The 27474-nt window shown below is 23.7% G+C and overlaps 1 protein-coding gene across 1 annotated transcript; it reads left to right on the forward strand.

Annotated features, from left to right (window-relative positions):
* On the forward strand, positions 1-27052 carry LOC112591604. The gene is made up of 16 exons (XM_025335466.1): positions 1-1660; positions 1930-2057; positions 6862-6909; positions 6976-7084; positions 8242-8337; positions 17500-17672; positions 17810-18037; positions 18191-18350; positions 18428-18571; positions 19221-19405; positions 20379-20488; positions 21600-21791; positions 21946-22105; positions 23344-23482; positions 23894-24264; positions 26515-27052. The coding sequence occupies exons 1-16, from the start codon at positions 1-3 to the stop codon at positions 26845-26847; spliced, it is 4236 nt and encodes a 1411-aa protein (XP_025191251.1). The 3' UTR covers positions 26848-27052.
* The last annotated feature ends 422 nt before the right edge of the window (positions 27053-27474 follow it).

A 27474-nucleotide genomic window follows, 5' to 3' on the forward strand; every position in this document is an offset into this window, starting at 1 on the left:
ATGTCTGAACCAAGTAGTTCACGTGACGAAAATGAGGATAAACCCCGAAAATGTAGCTTTAAGTTAATTCCAAGAAAGAAAAAAATTACAAAAAAAAGCTCTCGAATTAGTATTGGAGAATGCAATGAAGCAATGGCTAAAACTTGGGAAAAAGAGCCGTTCAAAGATAGAAAAAATAGAGGTTCCAAACGAGAACGATGGCTATTAACGAGAAAAACATGGAGATATATGGCAGATGCTGGTAGAAAATTAATACCTGAAAATGTTGGAAATCGACCCGAAGATGTACCAAAAATCGAAGCATACTTTCAAGACGTATGCCAAAAAGAACCTAGATTTTTATTATGGAGGAAACAGTCATATCCTGGAGCCCTAGGATTTAGAAGTAGAGGTAGACCAAGGGGAAACAGATTTAAATTAGGAAGTGTCCGAGAAAACGCTAGTAGTGCAGACGAAGCTGAAAGTATAGTTAAGGTACCTAGTGTATCATTTTTGGCACATCCTAGACCAGCAGGAAGATATGAACTTCAACAACTCAGAAAGGACTTTTTATTCGGTTCAACTGAAAATAATACACTGTTATCAAATTATCAATATCCTGATTCGAAATCTGATTTAGTACAATTTATTAATGATTATATTGGTAATCCTGAAGAAACAACAACACTCGTTGAAGAAACTTCGTTCGATCATGAACAACTTTTAGAAAAACTAGAAGATTATATATCAAAAACAAATGATACACATACATCAGATAATAAAAAACATTCAAGAACAAGTATATTGGAAAGTGACAATACACAAAAAAATTTACTGGAAACTTTAAGGAGGTACTATGCAAGGTCGACAAATAGAGAAAAAGTAATAGGAGATATTTTAATGGATAGAAAACTGTTAGAAAACTTGTACTTCGAGCTAAGGAAAACAAGAGGATTTTTGGGTCGAAGAGTAATTGGTTCATCGTCATCAAATTTAGGACTTAATTCTATGAATTATTTTAATTCCACATGGAATGATAATCAAAGAAAATATGATAGAATAAATACATCATCGGAATATCTAAATATATTCAATGATAAAAAAAATAAATTGTTTTTGACAAATGACAAATCGTATAACTTATCATCTCCACCACCTGTTATAGAAATTGAAGACATGGAAGAAAAGTACATTGATTCTGGTATTCAAACTTTGCCCTTGGAACCAGCAATTTTAGGATTAATCGAAGATGAGAATAGAAGAAAACTCGATTCAACCGAAATACCCGATATTTTATCAAAAGTTTCTTTGAAAGGTTTACAGCGCAAAGCTAGCATCGAAAACGACGATATATCACCATCTGTAAGTGACACAATAAAAAGATATTTGAGAATGGCAAGGAAAAAAAGCGTTGAATCCGATAAAATAGATAGGTTTAAACGAGTGAACTATGATCGTAATATAAGAAATATTAAAGGTAAAGGAGAACCGGATATATGCGAAGATGATGATACTAATAAATCAGTACAAACAGACGACTCGTGGCTTTCGATTTTAAAAAATATTGATGACAATTCTAACTCAAGAATAACAAGTTCTAGAAGCAGTATTGATACTGGCACGACTTTTAGTGGAGAAGAATTGTTATCACCTCCTTTATCCCCACCGAAGTCTCTTAACGGTAATAAGACACTTCTATAAAATATTGTGTACCAACTCAAATAATATTTACAAATATAAATAAAAATGAAATATTTTTTTCAAAAATTTATATTCTGGAGTTAGTAATTTATTATGGCCTAGAATATTCTATTTATAAAAAGTTAATTATATAATTATAACCAATAACCATATATGTATTAAATTATATACCCATTTTTTTTTTTTTTTTATCATTATTGTTAAATTCTGTATAGGATTATTGTAAATAATAAATGTATTATTTTTTAGCCCCCGGAATGCAGAAGTCAAGATCTTCAACGAATGTTCAGCAAGGGTTTATGTCCAAACGTATATGGAAAGGACGTTCAAAAAGTCAAACTAGAACAAATACAGTTGCATCTCCTTGGACTCCATTGGTAAGCATTTATTCTATTAAGAGTATTAAGACAATGACATTTTTATCGATCAAATAAATTTTATAGTAGGAAAATAGATCAGACAATGTTTATAAAAATAAGACAAAATAAATTTTATAAAACTTTTTAAAATTATGATTATTAATCTCACATAAAAATAATAACAGTCTAGTTTTAAAAGAAAAATATAGTCAAAACAATATTTAGTTTTTTAAACTAAATATGGTGCAATGTGCATGTGTAACATATATAATTATAGTTTTTATACGTATGTCAAAATATTAAAATCTACTGCAGATTTCATTCTCACACATTCCAAAATTGTATTATTGACTAAATACATATTTTAGACAAAAATCTCACTTGTCACCAAGTCAAGAAATACACTAGTTGTTGGCAGTCCCAAAATGATCTATAACAGAAATCAAGGTTATTAGTTATTACGTACGGTGAATTTGAGCAACATAAATATGACATATTATGAATTTTTACCTAACCATAAAGACTAAAAACAACTTATTTTAAATCATTACAAAAGACCACTATTGTCAATCTTGGATAAAAAAAAAAAAAAATCATAATATTTAACAACTTATTAAAAAAATTATTTGTTCCAAAATATTTTTAATTCTTCAATACAAAAGACGTCAACAGTGAATAGAATAATGTTCTTGTTACGTAATAGTTATAATTGAGTAAATAATATGTGATTCTCATGAATTGAGCCCCTGAAAAATGAAATGGTGAAAATAACCTAAATTTAATTCTATTATACATAAACAAATCACTAAAATTGTCGCAAATAAGCTAGAAGTAAAAACAGTTGATTTTATTTTTTATTTATATTTACTATTCCATTAACAACCAACTTTGAACAGATTCATTTTTAATGTCATTAATTAAATATTTAACACATTACGTAGTAAGAATAACGTTTCTATGTAGTATACTTATGTTACTTATATAAAATATATTATAATAAAGGTAATAATATTTTAATTTTTTTTATTATTATTCGATTAATAATATATACGCATTAAACAGTTAGGTGTATAAAAAAATTAAACTAAATTAACAGATTTTAGATTTTTATTAATTTTATTTCAATTTTTTTTTTCGAATTAAATAATATAACTAAAGCAAAATTAAAGTATCGTTAATGGATAGCTTATTTTATCAAAATATTTGTAAACATTTAAATAAACGCGGACAAGATCCAAATATAAAACAAAATAAATATATTATACTGTTATGAATTTGTTTCATCATTTACTAAGATATATAATGTTAATTAATTACTAGTAGCCATTACAAGATCTTTCAAAATATTAATATTTATTTTTAAATTTATTATTTATTTTAATCTGTTAAACCTTAATTATTAAAAGAGCTTTGAATTATATATTTATATATCTATAGTCTGAAATCAAAATAATAAATGTGATACAAATTTAATACATCACCATTAAAACATCACTATTCAAAAAACAAAATTTTATTTTGCACATTAAGATGTTAGTTCATTTCAACTGTTTATTTTTGTTTTAATGAATATTTGAGAAAAATGATTGTTTCTGCTAGATTATATACTTATATAATATTTTTAAATAAAATTTGTGTTATTTTCAAAATAATAAATGTTTTTTTGTTAGATTATCTATTTATTTATTTTAGTAATTAACGTTATTTTCATACAAAATTTTAATATCCTATAATTTTTATAGCCATTTACATTCAATTTTTTTTATTAAGTTTATTTAGTATGTTTTCTCATATTTTGTATATTTTATAATACATACTATAATTTAAAAATTTGAGTCAAACAAATGCATATTTCATATTTCATATACTATTTTCTATCGCATTACATACCTAGTACATAGGTATAACCTGTAGTTATAATTATTTATAACATACAAAATGAGAAAATGTTTAACCAATTTTTATTATTTAATCACGTATGGCTATAATAATATTAAAATATACATCGTATATTAAATATACCTAGTACATACCACTAAACTAACCTTTGATTATTATAACTTTACAAAATTTAGTTTTTGTAAAAAATACCTGTATCTTTTGTCATTAAAAACTAAGATTAAACCGAAATTTGGTCTTTGGACTTAATTTGAAGTTATATAGTATTGGTTGTATTTTATCAATTTAATGATATTGGGGTTCGTGTTAAGCACATATATTATATAGGAAATTTCATGCAGTAATAATTTATATTGACAATGATACAGGTACAAAACAGCATTAGCTACCCCATACCTAATTCAGTTATATTATGATTATTTTAGTTATCTTAAGCTATATAGACTATAGAATAAAAAAAAATCAACAAATTTTTGATCTAATATTTGAATTTTCCGATTTTTATATTTTAGTCTTTAAAATGCAAAATTATTAAAATTATTTATGAAACGACTCACGCATTTATCACATAACAATAGTTTCTTTTTAATTTAAAATGCTGATCATAATAGTATTATACACGAAATACAATTTAAATCCCTAATATCGATAGTGAACTATAAATCAATGTATTAAATACATTCACAAAAAAACCTTAATTTTATTCCACAAAATATCCACCGGACGTAAAAATGCGATAAAATAACGCAAAAAATTTGAACAATTTAATGATGCAGTTTTTGAATATAAAAAATCATCGACCAAGATTTGGACAAGCTTTTCTTACTTAACACCTATTCGACAAACGTCTAATCTTACTTAAAAACCAAGTCAGTTGAAAATGCATACCGAATGTTGTTGTAATTGTGTTAACCACTATAATAAGTATTAATCAAATACGTACATGACCACTGTGCAACAAATAATATGATGTGAAACATTTGTCATTAAGTCGGTTTAAATATTTGTTAAATAATAAAATACAGATAAAATAATAGTGTATTTCTATTTTCATAAAAAATATTATTACTTTTTAATTGTATAATGTTTAAAAAAAAAATATTTCGTCAAATCAATAGTTTTCAAATTATATTTATTTTAATTGTATAGATGTATTACAAAATGACCATAAAATATCAAAAAATTCAAAACATATTTTGATTTGTGTATAATTAAAATATATTTTCAGCAAGGAAAGTATTTTGTCTAACAGATGGTTCAAAAAATAATTAAAAATCATTAAATCCTAACCCTAGACGTATATTTCAACACTACAAAACCTTGCATGATAGCAATAAATGAAATAGAGTTCTGTATAAAAAATCCTTTTCGTCAGAATGACAGATCTTTTGAACTTCTCCATTTTCGATATATATTCTTAAAAATATAGATAATATATTAATATTGTGCAAAATTGACCTAATGTAAAGTGATAGTGATCAAATAGAGAAAGATCTTTTGCATAGGCAGTGTATGATGAGTGTACTACACAGCAAAGTGAGAGATAGGTTATTTTGTCAGCAACCTTAGATATTATATATTAATTTTACTATTTTGAAGTTAATAGTAAATTATCGTTTTTAAACAAAAATTTTAAGAAAAACTCTACGTATATTTAATGTCTATTGAGTTTTTTTTTTAGATTTTAAAGTAATATTATACGTCGATAAACTTCTTAATGTGAACGATTTTTTAAATTAAGTTAAAGTTTTGCTATACATATAGCTTATTATTATCTTGTAAATATATACTGAATGTAGAAAATTGTTTCTTTATTTTAGAAAATTTAAAGATTTTTACTATTGGCATATCTAGAAATGAAGAGCAAAATACCCCCGTAGAAATTTCAGAGGTATTTGGTGTCTGCTTTTTTTCCTTTGCCACAATTATGCTACTTGGTTACATGATTAAAAACTAATCTAAATTATATTTTTATGGACAATATTTATTGTTTTAAAATGTTTTACTTATAAATTAAATCAATTAAATATTATAAAATTAAAAATATAGAATAGGTGCTCAATTTAAAAAAAAAAAAAAAGATGAAAAATATTAAAAAATATGGGGGCATTTATTTAAAAAACATTTTTTTTTTTTAAATCAAGTAGGAAGTTTCTTTAGCCAAAATTTATATTATTCTTGGCACAAATCACTCATAGGTTAATTTTGACCCCCTCTTGCCGTGAAAAAAATTTGACGAACAATACTCGAATAATACTAATTAGATGTTTCGTATAAACTGTCTAGGTGAATATTATACTATCTCAAGAGCTGTAACATTTTTTTGGCAATATTTATAATTGGCTAAACATTGTAGAATAATAATTTAAACGAGTTGTCACTTGTTGCCATGATATCATTACCTGTAATAAGCATTAAGCATAAAAAAGTAAATAAATTAGAACATAAACTAAATATTGTAATGAATCTTGAATTAATAATTAAACTATTAATGATATTAAATTAATTAAATTTAAATTTAAAATAATTTAATGAGTGTAATAGATTTAAAAAATTTTAAAAATCTCCTTATTTAAGCACACTTGCAGGCATATTTTATATCTATAATATATTATAGTTACTACAAATATTTTTTAACAATATTAAGTACTTGTTAGAAATTGGATATTAAAAATTTGTTATTTGCTCAGCCAAACCCATGTATCTAGTATCAACTCAACTACAGCATCACAGTATTAAACTAAAACACACCTTATATGATACATTTTCCACAGTTAAAGCGTCTTTCAAAATGTAGTTATTTAGAAAGTATGAAAACTAAATTGACCAATTAATACATTAACTACATAATACTAAACATAAAAACTAATAAAAAATAATAATAATCAGTGATTATTAATCACTTATTGTTCACTATTTTTAGGGTAATTGTTTATGGCTACACGCTAGTGGAAAATCAATTCTGTTAAAGGTAACCTATTATATTTTTTACATTGATTGATCCAATAATTAAAATAATAAATGCCATTATTCGTAGGATTTGTGTCTATTGGACTTAACCGATCTTGAAAAAGAAGTACTATCGCTTGTCTCTCTAAATAAACTTCAAGAAATAAGTCTCGGAGTTCCAGTGCGAATACCAACAGGTAAATAATCATCTAAATATTTTTAAAGATATTTGTTATTAATAATTATGTTTATATGTGTCTTTATCAGAATATTAGTATGACAATTTATTTAATAATAATAATTTTTAAATTGTTTTTTTTTTTAGAGTAACAAAAATGTAATTAAAAAAAGTTTAATAGACAAGCCTCACTTACCTACACAATAGGTGTTCTGTCAGTAATTTTTTTTTAGCAAATATTTTTGAATTTTGAAGTTTAAAATTATTGGGCACTGAATAGAAAACTATAATGTATAAATTGTTAGATATTTTTTTCGATATTTTTATCTTTTTAGTAGTTTTTGCTTTTCAACATAACAGAAGTGTAAAATATGTTTACATTTAGAAAAACATCTACAGTACAAAGAAAAAAAATAACATCATCATTGTAAAAGCCACATATTCTTCGCTTGACTAAAAATCTAAATTTATTTTAATTTAGTGGATAATGAATAATGACTTACAGATTTTACAATATGAAACATTTCATGCCATTTTATATATTGTATGTTAAATGTTATACAAATACATTAATATGTTTATTTCTTGATTTTTATTTTGTAATACATTATTAAATAGTATTTAATTATAATTTTTCCTAATAGTTAAATATTTTATTGTATTTTACAAAAAATTATAAAATTATTAATAAAAATCATTCTTGGGATAATTACGTATTTAACTGCCAAAACTATCACTTATAATAAGAATGTATTAATAAAAAAATGTTACTACTTAAAATATTTTAATATAATACTTTCTCTTCTACTCTCACTACATAGTTAGCAATATGAATAATAAAATATTTTAATTGAAAATAGGTATTCAAAGACTAAAATTTCAAAAAAGAAAAAAATTGTTTATTTTTTATTTGATAAAATAAAATTTATATCAAAATATTCTATGTACATTAAATAAGTATCAATATGGTTTAGTTTTCAATTTATAGTTTTTTTGTATTATCTAAATTAATTGTAGATTTCGATCTGATTTATTTTATTTATTCGTTGTCTGTTAAATCGTCTCATGTTTGTACATTACTTACCTACACACAGAGATAAAAAATATTAATACATATTATTTAAATCTTTATTGAATATTTGAATGCAAAAATAATAACATTTGATTTTTTTACAGGAAATGTGTTATCAGCTAGTCCGAAAAAACGAAGACCATATCTTTTAAAAAGAAGAGCAAATACTACCGGAAACTTAAAAGATAAGGATGATAACGGTAAGATTTATAATTTTTATACTTTTTAAGTAATTTAAATTAGTACATTAAAAATTAAACAGATTTTACGAATTTATCATAGCTTTCTGTGGTGTACACACGAACGCCTAACCCCCGTCCACAGTTGAAAAATTTGATCAAATCCAATTCAAATAATATCCTACGTATACTACTAATAACTATTATTATATTACATAGTTTGTTATGCATACAAAAGCGTAATTTCATTATAAACTTTAGCTGCAGCCAAATTAAAAATTATTAGCTTTAAAATTATCCGGAAAGTATATATAAGTAATTAAACACTTACTTTGCTCAAAATTATCACACACAATTATTTATTCACGAGAACTTTAGAATTTTTACCAAGATAGCTGATCGGCATCAGTGACGTCGTTTGGGGGGTGGCGAGGTGGACGATACCCCTGTCTGATTTTAAAAGCAGCCCGATAAGATGATGCATAATTGTTGCCATTTAACCAATTTTGGTGAAAAAACATGCCTATTTTTATAATATTCTCTTAAAATATTATATTGTGTACTAGAATTGAGATATCCTTATCACAATAATGAATTAGTAATCAATAATTAATAGTTGGAATAATGGAATATATTTGTATGTGGACACATGAGGACGTGCATATAAGTTGATGTGTATGTTGTGTGTAAAAAAAAGGAACATCAGTGAATACATTTATAATAATGAAAACAAGGTATCCATTAATCGCTTAAAGCATTTTAAACTATTTGTAGATATTTATTTAGTTTATTATTTAATCCTAAATTAACAGATTTTTTTATTAAAAAAAAGATATAAAATATTTATATTTGCTACTTTATATTTGTAAACTATGTCGTTAGTTAATCAAAAAAGATTCTTTGTAAAAATTAGAAAAAAAAAAATATCTAAATTATAAAAAGAGACATTTAATAAAAATTAAGTAAAAACGTACTTGCAAGCATAGCGAGTGGTTTTTTAAAGTAACCTATATGAACAGGTCAAAACATTTTATCGATAAATCTACTACAATATTTTTGTTCAAAATATATACCTATATATAGGTACTTAAATTAAACAAATAACCTAAAACATTAACTAACTATCAATCACTATTAAAAAATGCATAGTGTCTTGCACTCCCAAGCATATTTCCTGTGTAAAATAAAATTGAACTATAGGTACTAATTAGAAATTTACGCAATAAAAATGAACGATAATCGATAGGTCCCTAAATTTTTATTATAGCTGTTCATAAATTATTTATAATGTCTCTAAAATCATTTCTTGCTACTGCTAAATATATATTTATGGATTTATTACGTAATATTTAATTCTACGCGTATGCTTATCTACCTAAGCTAAGCAATACTTAAAAAATGCATCATATTAATTTTATAGATCATCAAAGAAAACTTTTAAGGGTATATTTAATTAAAATAATTATAATAATAAAATAAACTACAAATAATAACACTCACAATATTTTTATTAACTTTAATATAGATACATAATAGAATATAAAATTATTACGGATTTTTAAAAAAATACAAGAACAGTGCATTCTAATATAAGTATAATCATCTTGGTTTAAGACAGTGTTAGAATATTATTATGATTTATGATAAGCAAATAAATTTGAAACAATACTGACAATTTAACTTCCATTTTGTATAATTTGTAAAATGTTGTTATGCAATAAAAAAGTATATTACAGTATTAATATATTTTTATATCTTTATATTAGTAATTCCAAAAATAATCATTTAGATTTTGTCCAAGATTAAAAAATAAAAAAATTTAAAAAACAAAATCCGTCATGGTTGACCGTTTAGAATCTAAATAACCTTGATATAGTTGTATTATTAAACAATCAACAGAATTTATAAAAACGATTATGTTCAAATATGTTTATTGAGCTCATTGATTAAGTTGTCAAAAATATCGTGACTGTCAGATATAAACAACTTATTGTTTAATAATTTCACTTTTATATGGTTTATATTTTATTTAAGATCAATTTTGGAGAATATTTATTAGAATTGCGAACGTGAACTGCATAATATAAGTACATAATATATTATAAAAACTATAAATAAAAAATACCATAACTTGGTATCGTAGTGTATTATCTTTTAAAACCTTTCAACAAATGATAATTTTATAATAATTTAATACTCGTGATATTTTTACTATAATATTTTAATGATTATTTTTTGAGCTATATATAGGTTTTTCATTTTTTTTAATGTATTTTATCTTTTACTTAATTTTTTCAAACACATACAAATCCCAATTTAGATTTCGAACACCTAATAATTGAAAAAAATTAATAGTTCATATCTATCTATTTTACTAATGTATTTATTCGAATTACATCTAAATATAACTTTTATTTTAGAGTTTCAATTACATTGGAATTAATTCATTTTGTTTGAATACCTATTGTTTAATGTTGAATAACGCTCCACTCAGAATCATGTTTGAATGCGATTTTTGTTGCATTTAAAATTTAAACAAAAATACTTTCAGGGTCATTTAATGATATTTTGTAGTCAAGGATAGATTTATTTTTGAAGAACTTAATGAGAGAATTGATTAGGTCATTACTCTTTAAAAAAATATATATATAAATATTGGTGATAAAAGCTATGAAATATAATACTTAACAAGTATTTGTGTGAATACTGTATAGACTTATTTAAATCGAAATGTGGTACAAATAGTACAATATAATCCATGCGTCGAACATAATCGTCATCTTGTGGCCATTAATTTAATTTTCGTTTGGCAACCTCGTATCACTTATTCGACCAAGAGGCAAGAATAATAATATTATTGTAGTTTTAATACGTACTTAGTACAATGATGGAACCATTTTGTCCATATGTACTAGAACCAAAAAATGTTAATAAACGTTATATTATAAAAAATAAAGTAATCTAAACAGTTTAAACCTAATAGTCTCCAGAAGAAAGCGAGGCCAAGGTCAAATGTCTTTATTATTAATAACTGATTTACTCTAACTATTATATTATGTACTGCGAATTGATATGACCAATACAGAAAACGTTGACTTGACAGCATAAAAAAGTTCCAATACGAAAACTACTCCATCAAAATGTTTCAAGAATTTAAAAAGTAATTATATACAGTAAAATAAAATTTAATTGAAAACTTATTTCTTCTGCTTTTATCTTTTTAACTTAATGCGTTTTAGTTAATACTTAGAAATTATAAATTTATTTTATTTTTTCAACCAAATATATTCAAAAAACAATCAGTCGATTTTATCTAGTTAACTATAAAACTATAAAATGGTTCAATATTAAATTTACCATAAAGCATAAAACATGAAACGTGTGATATTATGATAAGCTAGGTAACAAAAATAATTACACAAATTACTAGAAAAATTTTTAAGCTGCTATAGTATAATTACATTTTTTGCTATTAATTTAATTATTATTTTTCAAAAACCAGCAAAATAATTTAATCTTTTCGTAAAACTCAATATCTCATTGAAATTTAAATTTAGTCAAAGATGGTAATAAAATAGAAAAACGTTTGAAAAAAAAAAAATGTATTTGTTATATATACAGTGAAATCCACGCGTAGTCTGGGTGTTTTTTCAGGCAAATAAGTTAAATTTAACTCTATTTTTTTGGCATAGGTTGTGACAAGATATTAAATCGTCATTACATTATGTACACTTGTGCATACTGTGACGTTTCTTCGGACTTCTGTCAATCCCACGGTTTTGTATCCAGGAGAGCATAAAAATCTTACGAAAATCTAGGTTGTTTATTTTTAAAAATTTCCTCTCGGCCTAGTTTACATTATTTACAAAAAAAAAAAAAACAATATAACCATGACAATGAAAACATTAACACTCAAAATAAGTTTAATAAATTTACCATGATTATGAACTACTAATAATTGATAACAAAAATAGTATTTGTACATAATTAATTCACATTTTGAATACGCTTACATTTTTTTTTTTTTTTTTAAATTGAAATTCAATCAAATTGTATGTACTTATCTGATAACTACTAATAATTGAGTTATTTGTTTGGTGATTTAGTTTCGTGTAATAAATATTGAACAAATACACACATTAAAGTGATAAAAAGTAATCATTTCCAAAACTTTTCAAAAAAATCAAGAAAAACAAAAAAAAAAAAAATTACAACACAGAAATATTTACCCAATGCCTGTTTTCCATTTTCGACATCACAACATCGATTTTATTTTGTAAATCAAAAGTTGAATATCTGTAGGTACTTAAAATATGTATAAATAAAATATGAAAATATATAGGTACTCATATTATTTTTAAATTTACATCTGATAAAAACAAAACTGAACACTTTTTAACAAAAAATAACAATTTTAAAATTTTTGTTGTATTCAAATTCAAATTAAATATTATACGTACTTGAAACTTTTCATCTCAACGAATATTATTATTTTCTATACATATTTAAATTTAAAAAATAATTAAACTAAATTTAAGTATTTTTATCACAAAGCTATTCATGCCATTCAACCGTAAATATTTAGGCACCTATTTAGTACAGTAGTAAATAATATTTACTATTGCATTGTATATTTAAAATCATAATTATTTACCTATTATATAATACTTTAATAACTATTCTATAACTTATATGATATTTTTGGCAAAAATTAGATCAGCCAACTAATAAAAATAAAAAAAATATAGTACCTAACATAAATAAATTATAAAATATATTTTTTTTAATAATAGATACTTTCCCCAACGAATTGTTTTTCTATGATTTATTATTCAAATAAAATTTAACACATCCATTACAATGACCTACTTAGCTTCTCAATTACGATGTAGGTTTAAAACTTACTATACGTATAATGGAGTAAAACTTAGGTATCTGTTTTTTTTTTTTTAAGTTAAATTTCTCTTGCCCACCTAAAAATTGTCCTAGCTTGAAGTTTTATTCCAGTTTGCTCCTGCACACCTTTTCACCACCTTAAATGTTGCTTACGGAGTGAATAAAAATGTACTATAATTATTATAATATATTGTCCAAAGTGAATATATTTAAACATTAAACTAATAGAGAGATATTTTTATTAATATAATGTACAAACATATATAACTTAAAAATTACAGTAAAAACTTATTAAAATAAAGGTAATTTTTTGGAAAAATATTGATTTAATTTTCTTTGATAATATTTATTAAATATATTAAATATTTATATACTACACTCTGATTCTTTAATCGATACATTAAAATAAACGATGCCATTAAAATGTTTGAAATTAAAATTTGTACTTTTATTTAACTAATATTTGTCTACTAGGTAATAACACCTAATACATGTTATTAGGTACCTAATTATAATATTGGTAATAAATATTCGAACATTGAAAAATAAAATTTGTTTTACGTAAGAAATTATTTTTACATGTGAGTTATCATCATAATATACTAAAGTATGTTTATATGTGTTCTTAAATGATACCAAATTTTATAAACATCAAAATGATTTATGACATCTGAGCATCCAAACGCCCACCCGCACAGTTAAACTACTAAAAAATATGCAACAAATAACAGTCTTAACAAACAAAACAAAAGAATTTTGAAGTAACATATTTTATTATTATTTGAAGCAAAAGCATAATTAATAAAATCATTTTTAATATACCTATCCGTGTATTTTAGTTTGTTCCTAAAAGGCTTAAAGAGAATATTTTATATTATATTTAATTGTTATAGGTATAATATTAAATCTCAATTGATTATAATTTATAAGACAATAATTACGCACGATAATGTTTGCAACATTAACAAACATATTTTAGAATGATACGATCATGAATATAAGAAAAAGTATACAATTAGTAATTATAGTTGCTTAGTTTAATAAATTGGCGTAATACTGTTATATAATACCTTCTAAAAAAAACTTGGTACTAATACAGTCATGCACCTATTGACATATCTTACGATTAATCTATCAAATACTTAAATCGTTACATTAAAAACAAAACTACCTATTTGTAGGTTGGTTCGTATACTAAATGCAAGAAAAAATTTTGTTTGATCATTTCAAAAATTGTTTTTACGAAATTCAAATATTTTTTATGTAAAGCATATTTAGCAAACAATTTATTACTTATAATATTATAAAGAAAATATTGTTGTAGAAAACCATACATTTTATATTATTTTCGTTGTTCTCGTAAGTCATGATAATTCCTATGAACATTAGGAACATAATATGTATTAGTGAATAATGCTCCACAAGTATATCATTGCCGTTGTTATTTTATTTTGTTTGTTTTTCTGCTAGTGATTATACCTATTAATAAACTATTTTTTTTTTTTTTATTTTACATCATTTTATTTTTGTCTGTTGTGTGTATAATGTCGTTAGCGTGCTTGTGTGGTCATCGTTTCCTATACATTTTAATATACTGGTATACTCCGTAATATTAATTTATTATACCAACAGTTAACATTAATATATTTAATGGCATTTGTTTTATATTTTTTATGTATAGAGTTAGATTAGAATGTTAGATTACAAACATAAAACAACTATGTGTTTTTTTTTTGTTTTGCTGCAAATAACAATATTTGTTTTTGTAATATTTTAATTTTTATAAACGATATTACATACTTCACTGGTGTTTTTAACACAAAATGACCGTAAAAAGTTCATTTTAAAATACATTCATATTATTAAACATTTTAATATTAAATTAATTTTACGATAAATTAAAATACTCTGTCTAAAATCTTCTAAAAATGTAATGTTCATAATTTTTGCTTTTTATTTTAAAATCACAATAAAAAACTTAAACCGTAAAATCGTCAATTGACGTGAAAGACACATGCCACCGTACATTTGACAATAGTTATTATTTAAATTAAATTTATATACATTCATATAAATAAAATAATATATTATTGTAAATGAAACAAAATCAAACAAACAACTCCCAATTATTATCACTTTAAGTACTAAGTATAAGAAGAGAACGGTCTTAGCTATACGCAATGGGAAAAAAAATGATGCCATGGTGTGCGCCAGTCATATTTGACTATTTTGACGTTTTGACTTATGTATTGACATGCTTAAAATATAGAAATGTCATTAGGTATCATGATATCCGGCTATAATGTGTGGACAATTTCAAAACATTTGGATACTGCCAGGTTATTTGGTCTGTGATATTGCCTTATTTAAATATTTATTTTTTTCATGCGTAGTATGCTAAATGAAGAAGTAAATAATTAAAAATCGAAAATCAAAAATGTATAAATTAAATTTGTTTTTCATATATTATTAATTATTATAATATATTTTTATACATGCATCTTTTAACTGGTAAATGAATAATTACAATTTTTTTAAATGTTTACACATGTGTTATGATGAACGTACATTAAAATTATTATTTTTTAATCGTTTAGTTTTATATACACGATTTGTTCACAATGTATAAATACTTTTTATGATTTTTTTGGTTTGTAAACAAAAACAAAAAGTTCTCGTTTTAATTTTTAACATTGTTCACGGATAAAGATTTACCAAAGTCTTGTGTAAAGTTTTTTAAAATCAAAATCTTACAAACATAATTTTGATAATATTTAATGAAGTGTTAAATAATTAAAAGTTGGCTGTTGTACGGTTTATATATAATTATATGTATTTATATTTTTTTCTGTTCTCTACTTAATTGATATTTAACACTAAATAATTTGTACTATAACACCTATTTATTTTTAGAAATTTTTTTTAATTCCCATCTTCTAATATCGTTATTTACATGGAAGATATAATAATAGCAATAGGTAAAAAGTTTAAAATATATCAGTAAAAACATATTGAATAAAAGATGACATAGAAAATAAAAAAATTTAGAATACGCTAAATTATGAACAATATATTTTTTTTTCAAAACTTAGAAGATGATTATTTACATTAATTTACATTCTACCTAAACATTTAATGTAGTTCTGAAGCACTGTATTATTATAAGTGGAGAAAAATATGTATTACTATTTTACTGTTTTAAATACAATATGTTCTATTTTTATTTCCGTCAAATATGTATTTTCTGTTTAACCTTGCATATTTTTTTTCATCTCTAGAAATGTACAATATTAATTTTAATAATAAAACATTTAACGCAAATTATTTGTAGTTTGTATTCAATTTTGAAGTAGGCGAAAAAATTAAATTTAGTTCCACAATCTTGTTAAGTTATCACAAAATGCAGTAGGTACCTACAGTATAATACGTTTTCACAAATATGTATGGTATTATGGTAAGAATAATATGCATTCATTTCATGAATAAATAATTTTATTTTTAAATAAATGTATTATTTTAAGACCGATAATTTTAATTACCAAATGTGTATATAAATACCTACTACATTAAAGTTATATAAAAATTGTAATTTATCTCAAAATTCATTGATATAAATGTTTTGTATAAATAATTTTCCTAAATAAAAAAAAAAAAGTTACAAATTACTACGAAATTATTTTTATTTTTAATTATGTAATAAAATATCTTCATAATTAGACACTTGACTTTTAATACAATTAATAATTTTGGTTTTTAGATTTTCAGTTTGAATACTATGAATTATGCATTGATAAATTATAATATAGCTAGGTTGTAAACCTTTACTCTTAAATTATTTCACAATACAATTATGATTAATTAAATTAAAAATTGCATCCGTTTTAGTATTAAATTTAAAATTAATAGTCTAGTTTAGTAATAAAAAAGGAATGTACTAATTTATACTCTATATAAATTTTAAAAGAGACTTGATTTTCATAGAGAACTTACAATAAAATATAGGTGTCACATGTCTACTATAATGTTGCCACTAAAATATTAGCTATAGTGTTGAATATTAAAACTTTATATTATTTTATCACGAAAGAAGGTTATTAATATAAGCATATATTCATATCAAACTAGCATAAATATCTTTATAATAAAGTAAAAATTATATTATTTTGAACTCAATTTCGTTTAAAGCTGAAAAATAAATTTCGTAATTGTAAAACAAGTGCAAGCATCCTAAATAAAATTTTTATTTTAAAATCGTTGTTTATAATCAATATTATTTATTATTTTTAGAAAATCTTTATCCGCATACAATATTTGGAGTATCGTTAAACGATTGCTTAGAACAAGAGCGATCATCAAGATCTCACTTAAAGGTTCCAACTGAGGCTCAATATGTCCCGAAATCTCCTCGTGGAAGAAGCAGCTTTTCAAGTTATATTGAAGTTCCCAAAGATTCTAGTGAGGTAAACTTGTACAACTAACTAAACCTTATTTAGGATATAAAAATATGACTTGAATTTATTACATTTTTTAATTTTAATATTTGAGTTCATAAATAATTATATGTAATTGTATTTTACACTAAATATTTTCTTTCTAGCGATCACATTCCTGTGACTCTACATCAAGCACACCTGTCAGTGAGTTGATTAAGACTTTCACAAGTTCTAGTTCAGATATTTTATCTGATGATAATGATAGTGACAAAAAATCAAACAAAAATGGAGTTCCTAGTTTTGTCTCTTCATGTCTAAACTACTTAGAAACATATGGGCTTCACAAAGTTGGAGTATTCCGGATAAGTAGTTCGAAAAAACGTTTAAGACAGGTATTAATAAAAAATATTTTTATTTTGAAAATTATGGTATAGTCGTATAGGCTGATTGACTCATTATGTGAAAACGATTGAATGCTTACTATTTAACTTTTTCGAAGGTATATAATATAAAATAAATGTATATAATATAAAATTTTCTTAAAGCTTCGAGAAGATTTCGATCACGGAAAAACGTTAGAAGAAACATTACCAAAAAATGAAGATCACGTACACGATGTAGCTACTTTATTAAAAGAATATTTTAGGGCATTACCGGATGCATTACTTTGTAATGATCTTTATCAATGTTTCATACAAACTCAGAGTACGCATAATCAAACAAAATAAATATTTATATATTTTAACGAATAATATCATAACTTGAACATTTTTTTTTTTTAGAAATACGTAACAGGCATTTGCAATTAGATGCAATTAAACATCTTATACAATTGTTACCTGTAGTAAATCGTAATACGCTCTACGCATTACTTGTGTTTTTGAGTAATATGGCAAAATTTTCAGAAGATTCAAAAAATTCAAATGGTAAGAGTTAGGTACTATTGTCTTTAATTATTATCAATTTTAAATACTTACGCACTTTTATTTAATAAACTATGTGCAGTAATATACTTTTATATTATACATTGCTTAATAGGTAAATATTTTATTTTACTATAATATTTACGTTTATTACAACTTATACTAAGTTATAACTTTTAGCAATAATATTGACTATCACAGATAATGTATTCAAGAATTATAGAAATTTATAAAAGGTATTCAATTTCAGTATTTTTAGGAACCAAAAATACATTGATTGGAATTTCAGCTTAACTATTAATGTATCTATTGAAATAATATATGGACATATAGTTGTATTTTAAAAACAATATTTTTTATTCAATATATATATCCAACATTATCGATTACCTATTTTTAGAAACGGAAAATATCGAACCTAACAACAAAATGATAAATTCAATGAACGCTACAGCTAAAAAGAAATGATTTCAGTAAACTGTACACGAGTATATCTTATAATTACAAATCTTGCAAATTGTTCAGTTTTTATTACTTACAAAAAAATTTTAACTTTTATTTAGTCAATTTAAAATTCAACCAATTATTTATTCAAAAATTTAGATTATAATGAATTTTTTTATTAATTTTAATAATATTGATTTTGTTTTAGGTCACCTAATTGAAGGTAATAAAATGGATGCAAGTAACTTAGCTACACTATTTGCACCTAACATTCTTCATAAATCTATTAAAGATCTTAGTCCAAATGATTTAAGCGAAGAAATGACGACAGAAAGAAGATTAGCAATTGACGTAGTTACAGCTTTAATTGTAAATTACGAATATTTATTTAAGGTACAGTGAAATATATAAATATTAATTCTATTCTAATTTTATATGATAATTTACTGATCAAATTAGCTAAATTATAATATTTTGTTTAGAATATAAAAATCATTTTAATTATGTTTACATTTAGTTAAAATATATTCACTAGTAAAAAAATTATATACAAATATAATATATCAATTTATTTATAATACTAACTCAATTATATAATATATACGTTACAAATACTATATATTGATAAACGTAATATTTTACTTCTTATAGGTACTACCTATAATGTATAAATGACATCTTAAATATTTATTATGTTAGGTGCAATTAGTATGTCATTTAATATTTGAATAAATATTCAATATACATTATACAGCTAATAAAATATATTAAAAATGTTGTAGTATGGCCAATTACTGTGTTATAAATTTCTTGTTATTTTATATTTAAATGCTTATTTAAAAAATCGATACTTCCTTAATTTAGGTATAATGAAATAAATTCTTGATCGTATTATATAACAAATTCAAATTTCAAAAAACTGAAAATTATATTAACAATGAATATTAGTTATTTATTTACTTTGAAACTTAACGAGCAATAACTCAGTACTAAATGATATTCACTATAAGTAAACAAATAGTTAATATTAGAATTTGGAAAAACAAAATAATAATAACAATAATAATTTATTAGATTTCATAAATCTTAAGTTATTATTTTGTTATTGTCATATAATTATTAGCTAATAATCATAAATGCTAATACCAAACATGTGATAAAAATTTTAAAAAAAAAACTGACCATTAGGAAATATTAAAAACTATCTTCTATAAATTTGAAACATTAAAATTTATTCTTGAAAATCTGTATTATATTAATGCGGCACATATGTTTGTTACGAGTGTTTAAGACAAAAGTGACAAAGCCTAGCTAATATTGAAAATTATTAACACACATTATTTACTTGAATAAAATGTTTTTTAAGGTACCAGCTGACCTCCTCGATGAAGTATATGTCCATATGCTAGATACAAACCCCGAAGGTCTAGACAATGTGATGAGATTACGATTTTCGAACGTCGAGAAAACTATCCAGTAATTTTAATACTGTTGTGTGCGTTATTGTTTAAGATACTAAAAAAAAAAAAATAAGTAATTTGAACAGTAAAATTTAATTTTTGTTTATTTTTAAAATGTTTTATTTATGTTAAGTTACATTTCTCATTAGTCTATGCATTCATTAAAAGTGTATATTATGTTTCATGTAGGTATAAATACTGACACCGATACTAATCTAATTTGACGATCTCAAAGATTGAGAAAAAATTAAACAATCTTAAGTAGAGCAAATTTTAAAATTTAACAATTTTTTTTAATAGTTTTTACTGTAGGAAATCTATTATATTCAGTCGGTGGTACCAAAATATTTTTCGTCAATCATTTAACGATACTCGTATAGTTTTATTTTTTTTTAAATATCAAGACCTACACAACTAATTTGACTGATAACTAATAATAATAATAATAATAACTATCAATTTATAATAGGCAATATTGTATACTGTTTATTTTATATAGAATAATATACCTACTTACTCATCTAAAAATTAACGCGGTTTGGTGCCACTGTTCAGAGTACATGTATTAAATAAAACAGTTTTATTACTAATTTTAATAAATTATTTAAACCAGGGTTAAATTTAAAATAATATTGTGTAATAATTAAGAAGTATATTTCTATATTACATGCTAAATGTTTGGTATTCTTACAGACTAATTTACTTATAATTTAAATAAAGTAACATTCGTTTCAAAATTAATAATAAAAAACACCAGATTAGGTAGTGATTTTTATAATTAACGATGCAATCTTTATAACTAAGAGACACATAAATATTATCTTTGTTACAATAAGTATATAAGTATATAAGTAATAAGTGGTATTTAAACATAAAGTTTGGTACTTTAATTAACTTTCATTAACATTTAATACTAACATTTAGTATTCATTTAAAAATAGACCAACCGTTTCACGGTGATATGAATTATTTTAAGCAGTAAAGTCATGATTTTTTTATTTTTTTATTACTTTTACTACAACGTTAAATTTTATAACACCGTGGAATGTATGTCTTTAAATTTTGTGTTAAACATATGTAGTTATGACGTTTAGCCACATATCATTTTCATTTATTTTTCTTGTTAGAAATGGATCCACTCAAGAGTCCAAAGAAACTTTGTTAAACGTGCAAGATAAAACTGGATCAAATGTTTCACCAGAATTTGAGTCAACTAAACATTTGGATAGTCAGGAAAAAAAAATTTGGACAAGAGGAGAATTTACACACCAAAATTCTGGAATAGGCGGATCAGATGATAATGAAGATTATAGATATAAGTAAGCATTATCAAAAACATAATCATAATTAATTACTAATATTATTTATTTTTAGAAAGTATGTACTTTTTTTTCTTTTTAATATTTCTGTGTTTTTATAATTTAATATAACATGTTGTATTTTTTTTACATATAATTTTACGCATTATCTTAGACCTAGAGATCGAGAAACCAGAAGAAGTCGAAGCAAAGGAGTGACAGCTTTTTTCCCGGACGATGTTGAAGCGTTTACTTACCCAGTATTTGAACGTATGCAAATGAGTAAAAAGCCTGACAAAACGTTGAGTAATCAAATACATGCCAACGGAAACCAAGTAAGTAGTAATAAAATAAATAGAAATTTGAATAGAAGGATTATTTATAACCACTAATAAAACTATGGTCTAGTATTTTGATTAATGAACTTAACAATCGGCCGAGCATTTAGGTAGCTAAAAATACATAATTGGAATGCTATATTACTTAAGAATACGTTAAAATAAGCTCAATTAATTTAAATTGAATTATTTAACGAAATGTGAAACAAGACTAAAATGAAATAAGGTCAGAATATTAAACTCGGCCACTTGCCTTATTCTGCTCACATCAGATATTGTATCTATAAATGTGCTTTTCAGTACTAATTCTACACTAAAAAAATATTTAAAAAGATTATTTTTTTAACACGATAAAATGTATGGTAATTAATAATTATTTATTTATATTACACAATACATTTATATTTACATTTGACATTGTAAATAGACCAAGGAATGTGTCACATTCACTCAAATTGCCTGATCCGAGCATACTTTTCTCAATATTTTTGAAAAAACTACTAAAATATTATTTTACCCAGGTTAAGTAATACATTTCCTGACCAAATTATACTTTTTTCATGATAAATTGTATGTTATCAAAAAATAAAATATATGTGCTTGTGAAAATAATTTTAAAATTCACGAATTGAATTAACTTTTAATATATTTTAATCATATATACATATATATATAGGTATTTAAATTAGGATATTATATCTATATTTTAAGTTATTACTGCAACCATATACATACATTTTATTATAAGTTGTTAATAGTTATAGATTACACTACTACAGTACTATTTATGTTATGCAATTAAGTGGTACATAATTTAGTGTTCTGTATTAGTGTAGTATTTAAATTAAATTTAAATCGAAGAACAATATGAAATATATACATATATACTTATTATCTACATATTTAATTAAAACTTAGTATTATCAATAATATTTAAACAAAGTAAAACACTGTTGTACTCCTTATATTTTTAACATTGTTTGAGTAAGACAGGGCGACTCTATATAATCCAATACTCTAGGTAATTAATTTAGGTATAATTTTTCCTATTCGCTATTACATCTGGGAAATATACACTATACACATTACTCGACATTACAAGTTTCCCGTAACATATTAATAGTGTTTATACGTAGGTAAAATAAGACATTCAGATTAAGTTGGGTAGGGTAATTAAATATTTTTTTATTCATTAATAAATGTCTATATTTATTAAATTTTCGATTTGGATTTAGGTAAATGATTATGACGGCGTCATAACTGCCAGTTTAATGATACCTGTGCCTATCAAACAACTACCTAATTCTTCATATCCATTGAATGTAGAGGACACCGATATACCGTTTATTGAAGACGAGAGCAGACAAACTAATAGTAAGTTATTTGTATTGTCGTAATATTATATCTGTATTTTTGTATTAATTTAATACAAAAGATTATACTAACATCGAATAACTAGCCGTTTAGAAAAATAATTTCATACTATAGATATACATATACTTTTTTTTAACTAAAAAACTATTGAATTACAATGCCATTTAAAAAAAATATGTTTTAAGGTTTATTTTAAATTATACAACTTCTAAAATATGAAATTAATAACATACACCATATTAATAATAAATTTATAATCAATATCATCATTCTCAATATTAAAATAATAATTACCGACTACTCAAAATATCTACATTCAAATTGTATTTTTTAATTTTATGTAATTATTATTTTATATTGTTGATCAACAACATTTTGAAACTGTAAAATATTTATTTCATAACATTTTAGGTTCTACAGCAAATTATCATCGTATGTTAGCTACGGTATCTTCAGATAGTAGTTCCATATCCAGTCCACCGACATCACCTGATAATGTCTCTGGAACAACAAATTATACTCCAGATTATCATAGTAAAAAAACTATGAAATCTGATCAAAGAAATATGCAATCAATTAAAGACTTATCGAAAGATGTGGATTCTGATCACTATAAAGCTGAAAAAAAAGGAAAAGAAAAGGATATAAAATTTTATCAGAAAATTTTATCTAGCACAGGTCTGGATAGACTGTCAAAAAGTGCTAGTTCTACTGGTGTTCCTAAGGTTTCTGTGTACAAAGAAAAGTTAAAACACGGACCCGACGACATGACTTTATCCCCAGTAAGTATTAAAACTTTGTGACATTTATACATTTTAGTTCTCAAGAGCAAATTCAATAGCTATTATTGGTTTAATTTTCAGTTTTCTTATAACTTTTTTTTTTTGTAATACTATTCATTCTAGAGTTATAGAAAAATATGTGATTCAAGAGTTTCACATAAGTATAGTATTGGCGTAACTTGGTAATTTTTTATGAAGGAAATAAAGACATTTATAATATATCAGTGATAAACAGATTATAGATTTACTATATCTATAGTATATTGTTATATCATCTGAGCTTGCCATATTATAAATTTATAATAAATACATATATAAAACTTAAAGTTAACGGACACAGTACTGTCTATTGTTGATTTACATACCACGGGCACTTTGTGCGGTAAAAATAAGCCAGGAAATGTATTTTACAAGATGAGATAAGATTAAATTGTTCAAAACTTGATTATCCGTGAGCAAGCAAAAACGCGATCGAAATCAATACGAGTTTCGCATTTGACAGGTAGAAAATACACTATGAACCAAACTAAATTAAATCCAAAATGTTTCAATAATGGTTATGAACACACCATTTAAAAATTAAATAATTCAATTATACGTTGGAAGTGTTCAAAAGTGATTCTTAATGTATTGAACTCTGTACTATACCTAGCAAAAACGTAGTAAAATGCATGATCTATTTAACGAAAAATATGAATTTTACAAAATATTAACAAATAACCTTTTGGATCCAAACCTTGATATTGAATGTTTCAAAAATTCTCAACACTTATACATAGCACGAAAATATAAAACCATAATTGAATAAATGAAGTTTAAAAGTTTATATATAATATACAATTATTCACACAAACTCATAATTTATAAAAACCAATAATTTCAAGTATTATAAATTATGTAAAATTTATTGGTACATTTTTTTCTACCTGAAATAATACAAACTATCCGCTATACCTATTCAATGTTGTTATTACCTAAAATAGTACAAACTGTGCGCGGTTTTCATTTTTAATAACTGTTAAATAAATTTGTTGATATCGTTAATATTCTTTATATACGGTATTGCTTTTTATGGTGATCGTTATTTATCTATATACGCTTATTTTTTTAATTATTACTAAAATGTAAAAGTAACATTTCGATTCTAATTAACCATAAAAACATAAATTTAATTACGTTTTAACTTCAAGTAATGTAAAACAACATCATTTTTAAAATGTAAGGCGTGATTATAATGATTGTATTTTAATAGTTTTATAAATATTTTATATACTTCTATTTTTTATAGGTATTATTTTAAATATTATTTACATTTTTACTTTAGCTAGGTACTGAAATATTTTCAATCATCAATTTAACCTCATTTTGAGTAGGTTTTTCCAGATTCATCGAAATAAAATAAGTATTACATAAAAATTAAAAAATAAGCCTTATGAATTCATTTCATATAAAATAATAATTATTAAACCATTTTATAAAAATAGTCGCTTAAATAACTGAGAGAACGTACTGGCGTTATACAAAAATAAAAACAATTTAGAACTTTTCTAGATTATCGTGACTGTATAACGCTAATAACATTGATACGATAATGTTATCGATAACAGGTATACAATGTACAATAAAATATCATAATAGTATTAAAGTATTACCTAAAATTTAAAAATATTAGATTCTTGTAATTTTGACGATTTTATGATTTCACGAAAAATAATCTATAGTATGATGTAAATAATTTAAAATATTCATAAAGCATAAAATAAGAGTTTCCATTTCATAAAATGGATAAAAAATATATAGTTGATTTCATGAACTAAAGTTTAACTTATACAATGCCATTGTTCATGAAATGAGCATTTACTTCATAAAAATTACAATTACACAATAAATGAATACGACACCATTAGTACCTACATTATGTTAAATCAAAAGTTACTCATTTAAATTTTGATTAAGATAGTAAATCAAAATTTTCAAAAAAGTCATCTACTTAACGATTTGCGGAAAAACAGATGATTTTTCGTTTGAAAAAAAAATTAGTTATTAAATATCAAGTGTAACTTTTTTTTAACAATTAATTGTTTAAATTATATTTTACTTGTTTGAATAAAAAACCTTTAAAAATCTAAAATACAATCGAAAACCTGTTTATTTTGGAACACGATTTCTAGTGTTTGTCTCCTCTCCTCCAGTTTACACCAATAGCCCAGTGTCCAGAATGAAAACCCTGTGCGTTTGTATTTTTTACAGGAACCAGGGAAAATATGCTCTAGTATTACAAACATAGGCGGTGCGGTCCTGCGGTCCAAGACCGCCGACATTGAACACATACTGCGCAAACAGGCGGCTTTGAAGCCCAGAAAAATCAGCCAGTCATCAGAACCGTCGGTGGGCCACGAGAAACCCAAGCGAAAAACATCGGCTGAAGCCACTAGACACCCGCTGAGGATAGAACCCGATCCGAACGTGGGCGAGAGGCTGGCCGGGTGTTCGTCTTACAGGTCCCCGTCACCCACAAGAAACGTGTGGAGACGGAAGGACGTCATATCCAGCATGCCCAAGCACAAAAAACCATACAACTGAATACACTGACAGATAAAAAAAATTTCATATAGATAATATACCGACAAGGTCATGTTATAAGAATATACCTATTATTATGTAAATAATGCCGTTTATACGATTATATTATTTTACTATCACGCGATTTGCTTTTCTGTTTTCGTTCTAGTCCAAAAGCAAAATGAAAATATGTGTAAATAAAATTAAAAAACTGTAATCACTTTAAAAGAAAGTCTTAATCATATACATATTTGTATTTGTGCTTACTAATTATTATACTTTTTATACTTTTTAATTTTATTGTCTTACGTTTTTTTTTTCAATATTTTATTTAAATATTTTTTTATAATTTCATCTTATTAAAGAAAAAAACCATTGAGACTATTGAGTCTTTTGAACATATTAATCCTGATGTATGAATGTTATCGATTACATTATTATTATTATTATTATTGCTATTATTATTATTATTATTATTATTATTATTATTATTAGTATTATATTAATTATTATTTATTTTTTTATTTTTTTTTTTTTTTTAAGCAGTAAAACGAAACATTGTATTTCGCTTTAATAATAGACGTGTATTCACAGATAAAACATGTTATTATATTACATATTCTTTAATTTAGGTTTCATTTAGTTATT

This window comes from Melanaphis sacchari, unplaced genomic scaffold, assembly GCF_002803265.2.
Source record: "Melanaphis sacchari strain LSU unplaced genomic scaffold, SCAv2.0 Contig13_pilon_pilon, whole genome shotgun sequence".
NCBI classification, from domain to species: domain Eukaryota; kingdom Metazoa; phylum Arthropoda; class Insecta; order Hemiptera; family Aphididae; genus Melanaphis; species Melanaphis sacchari.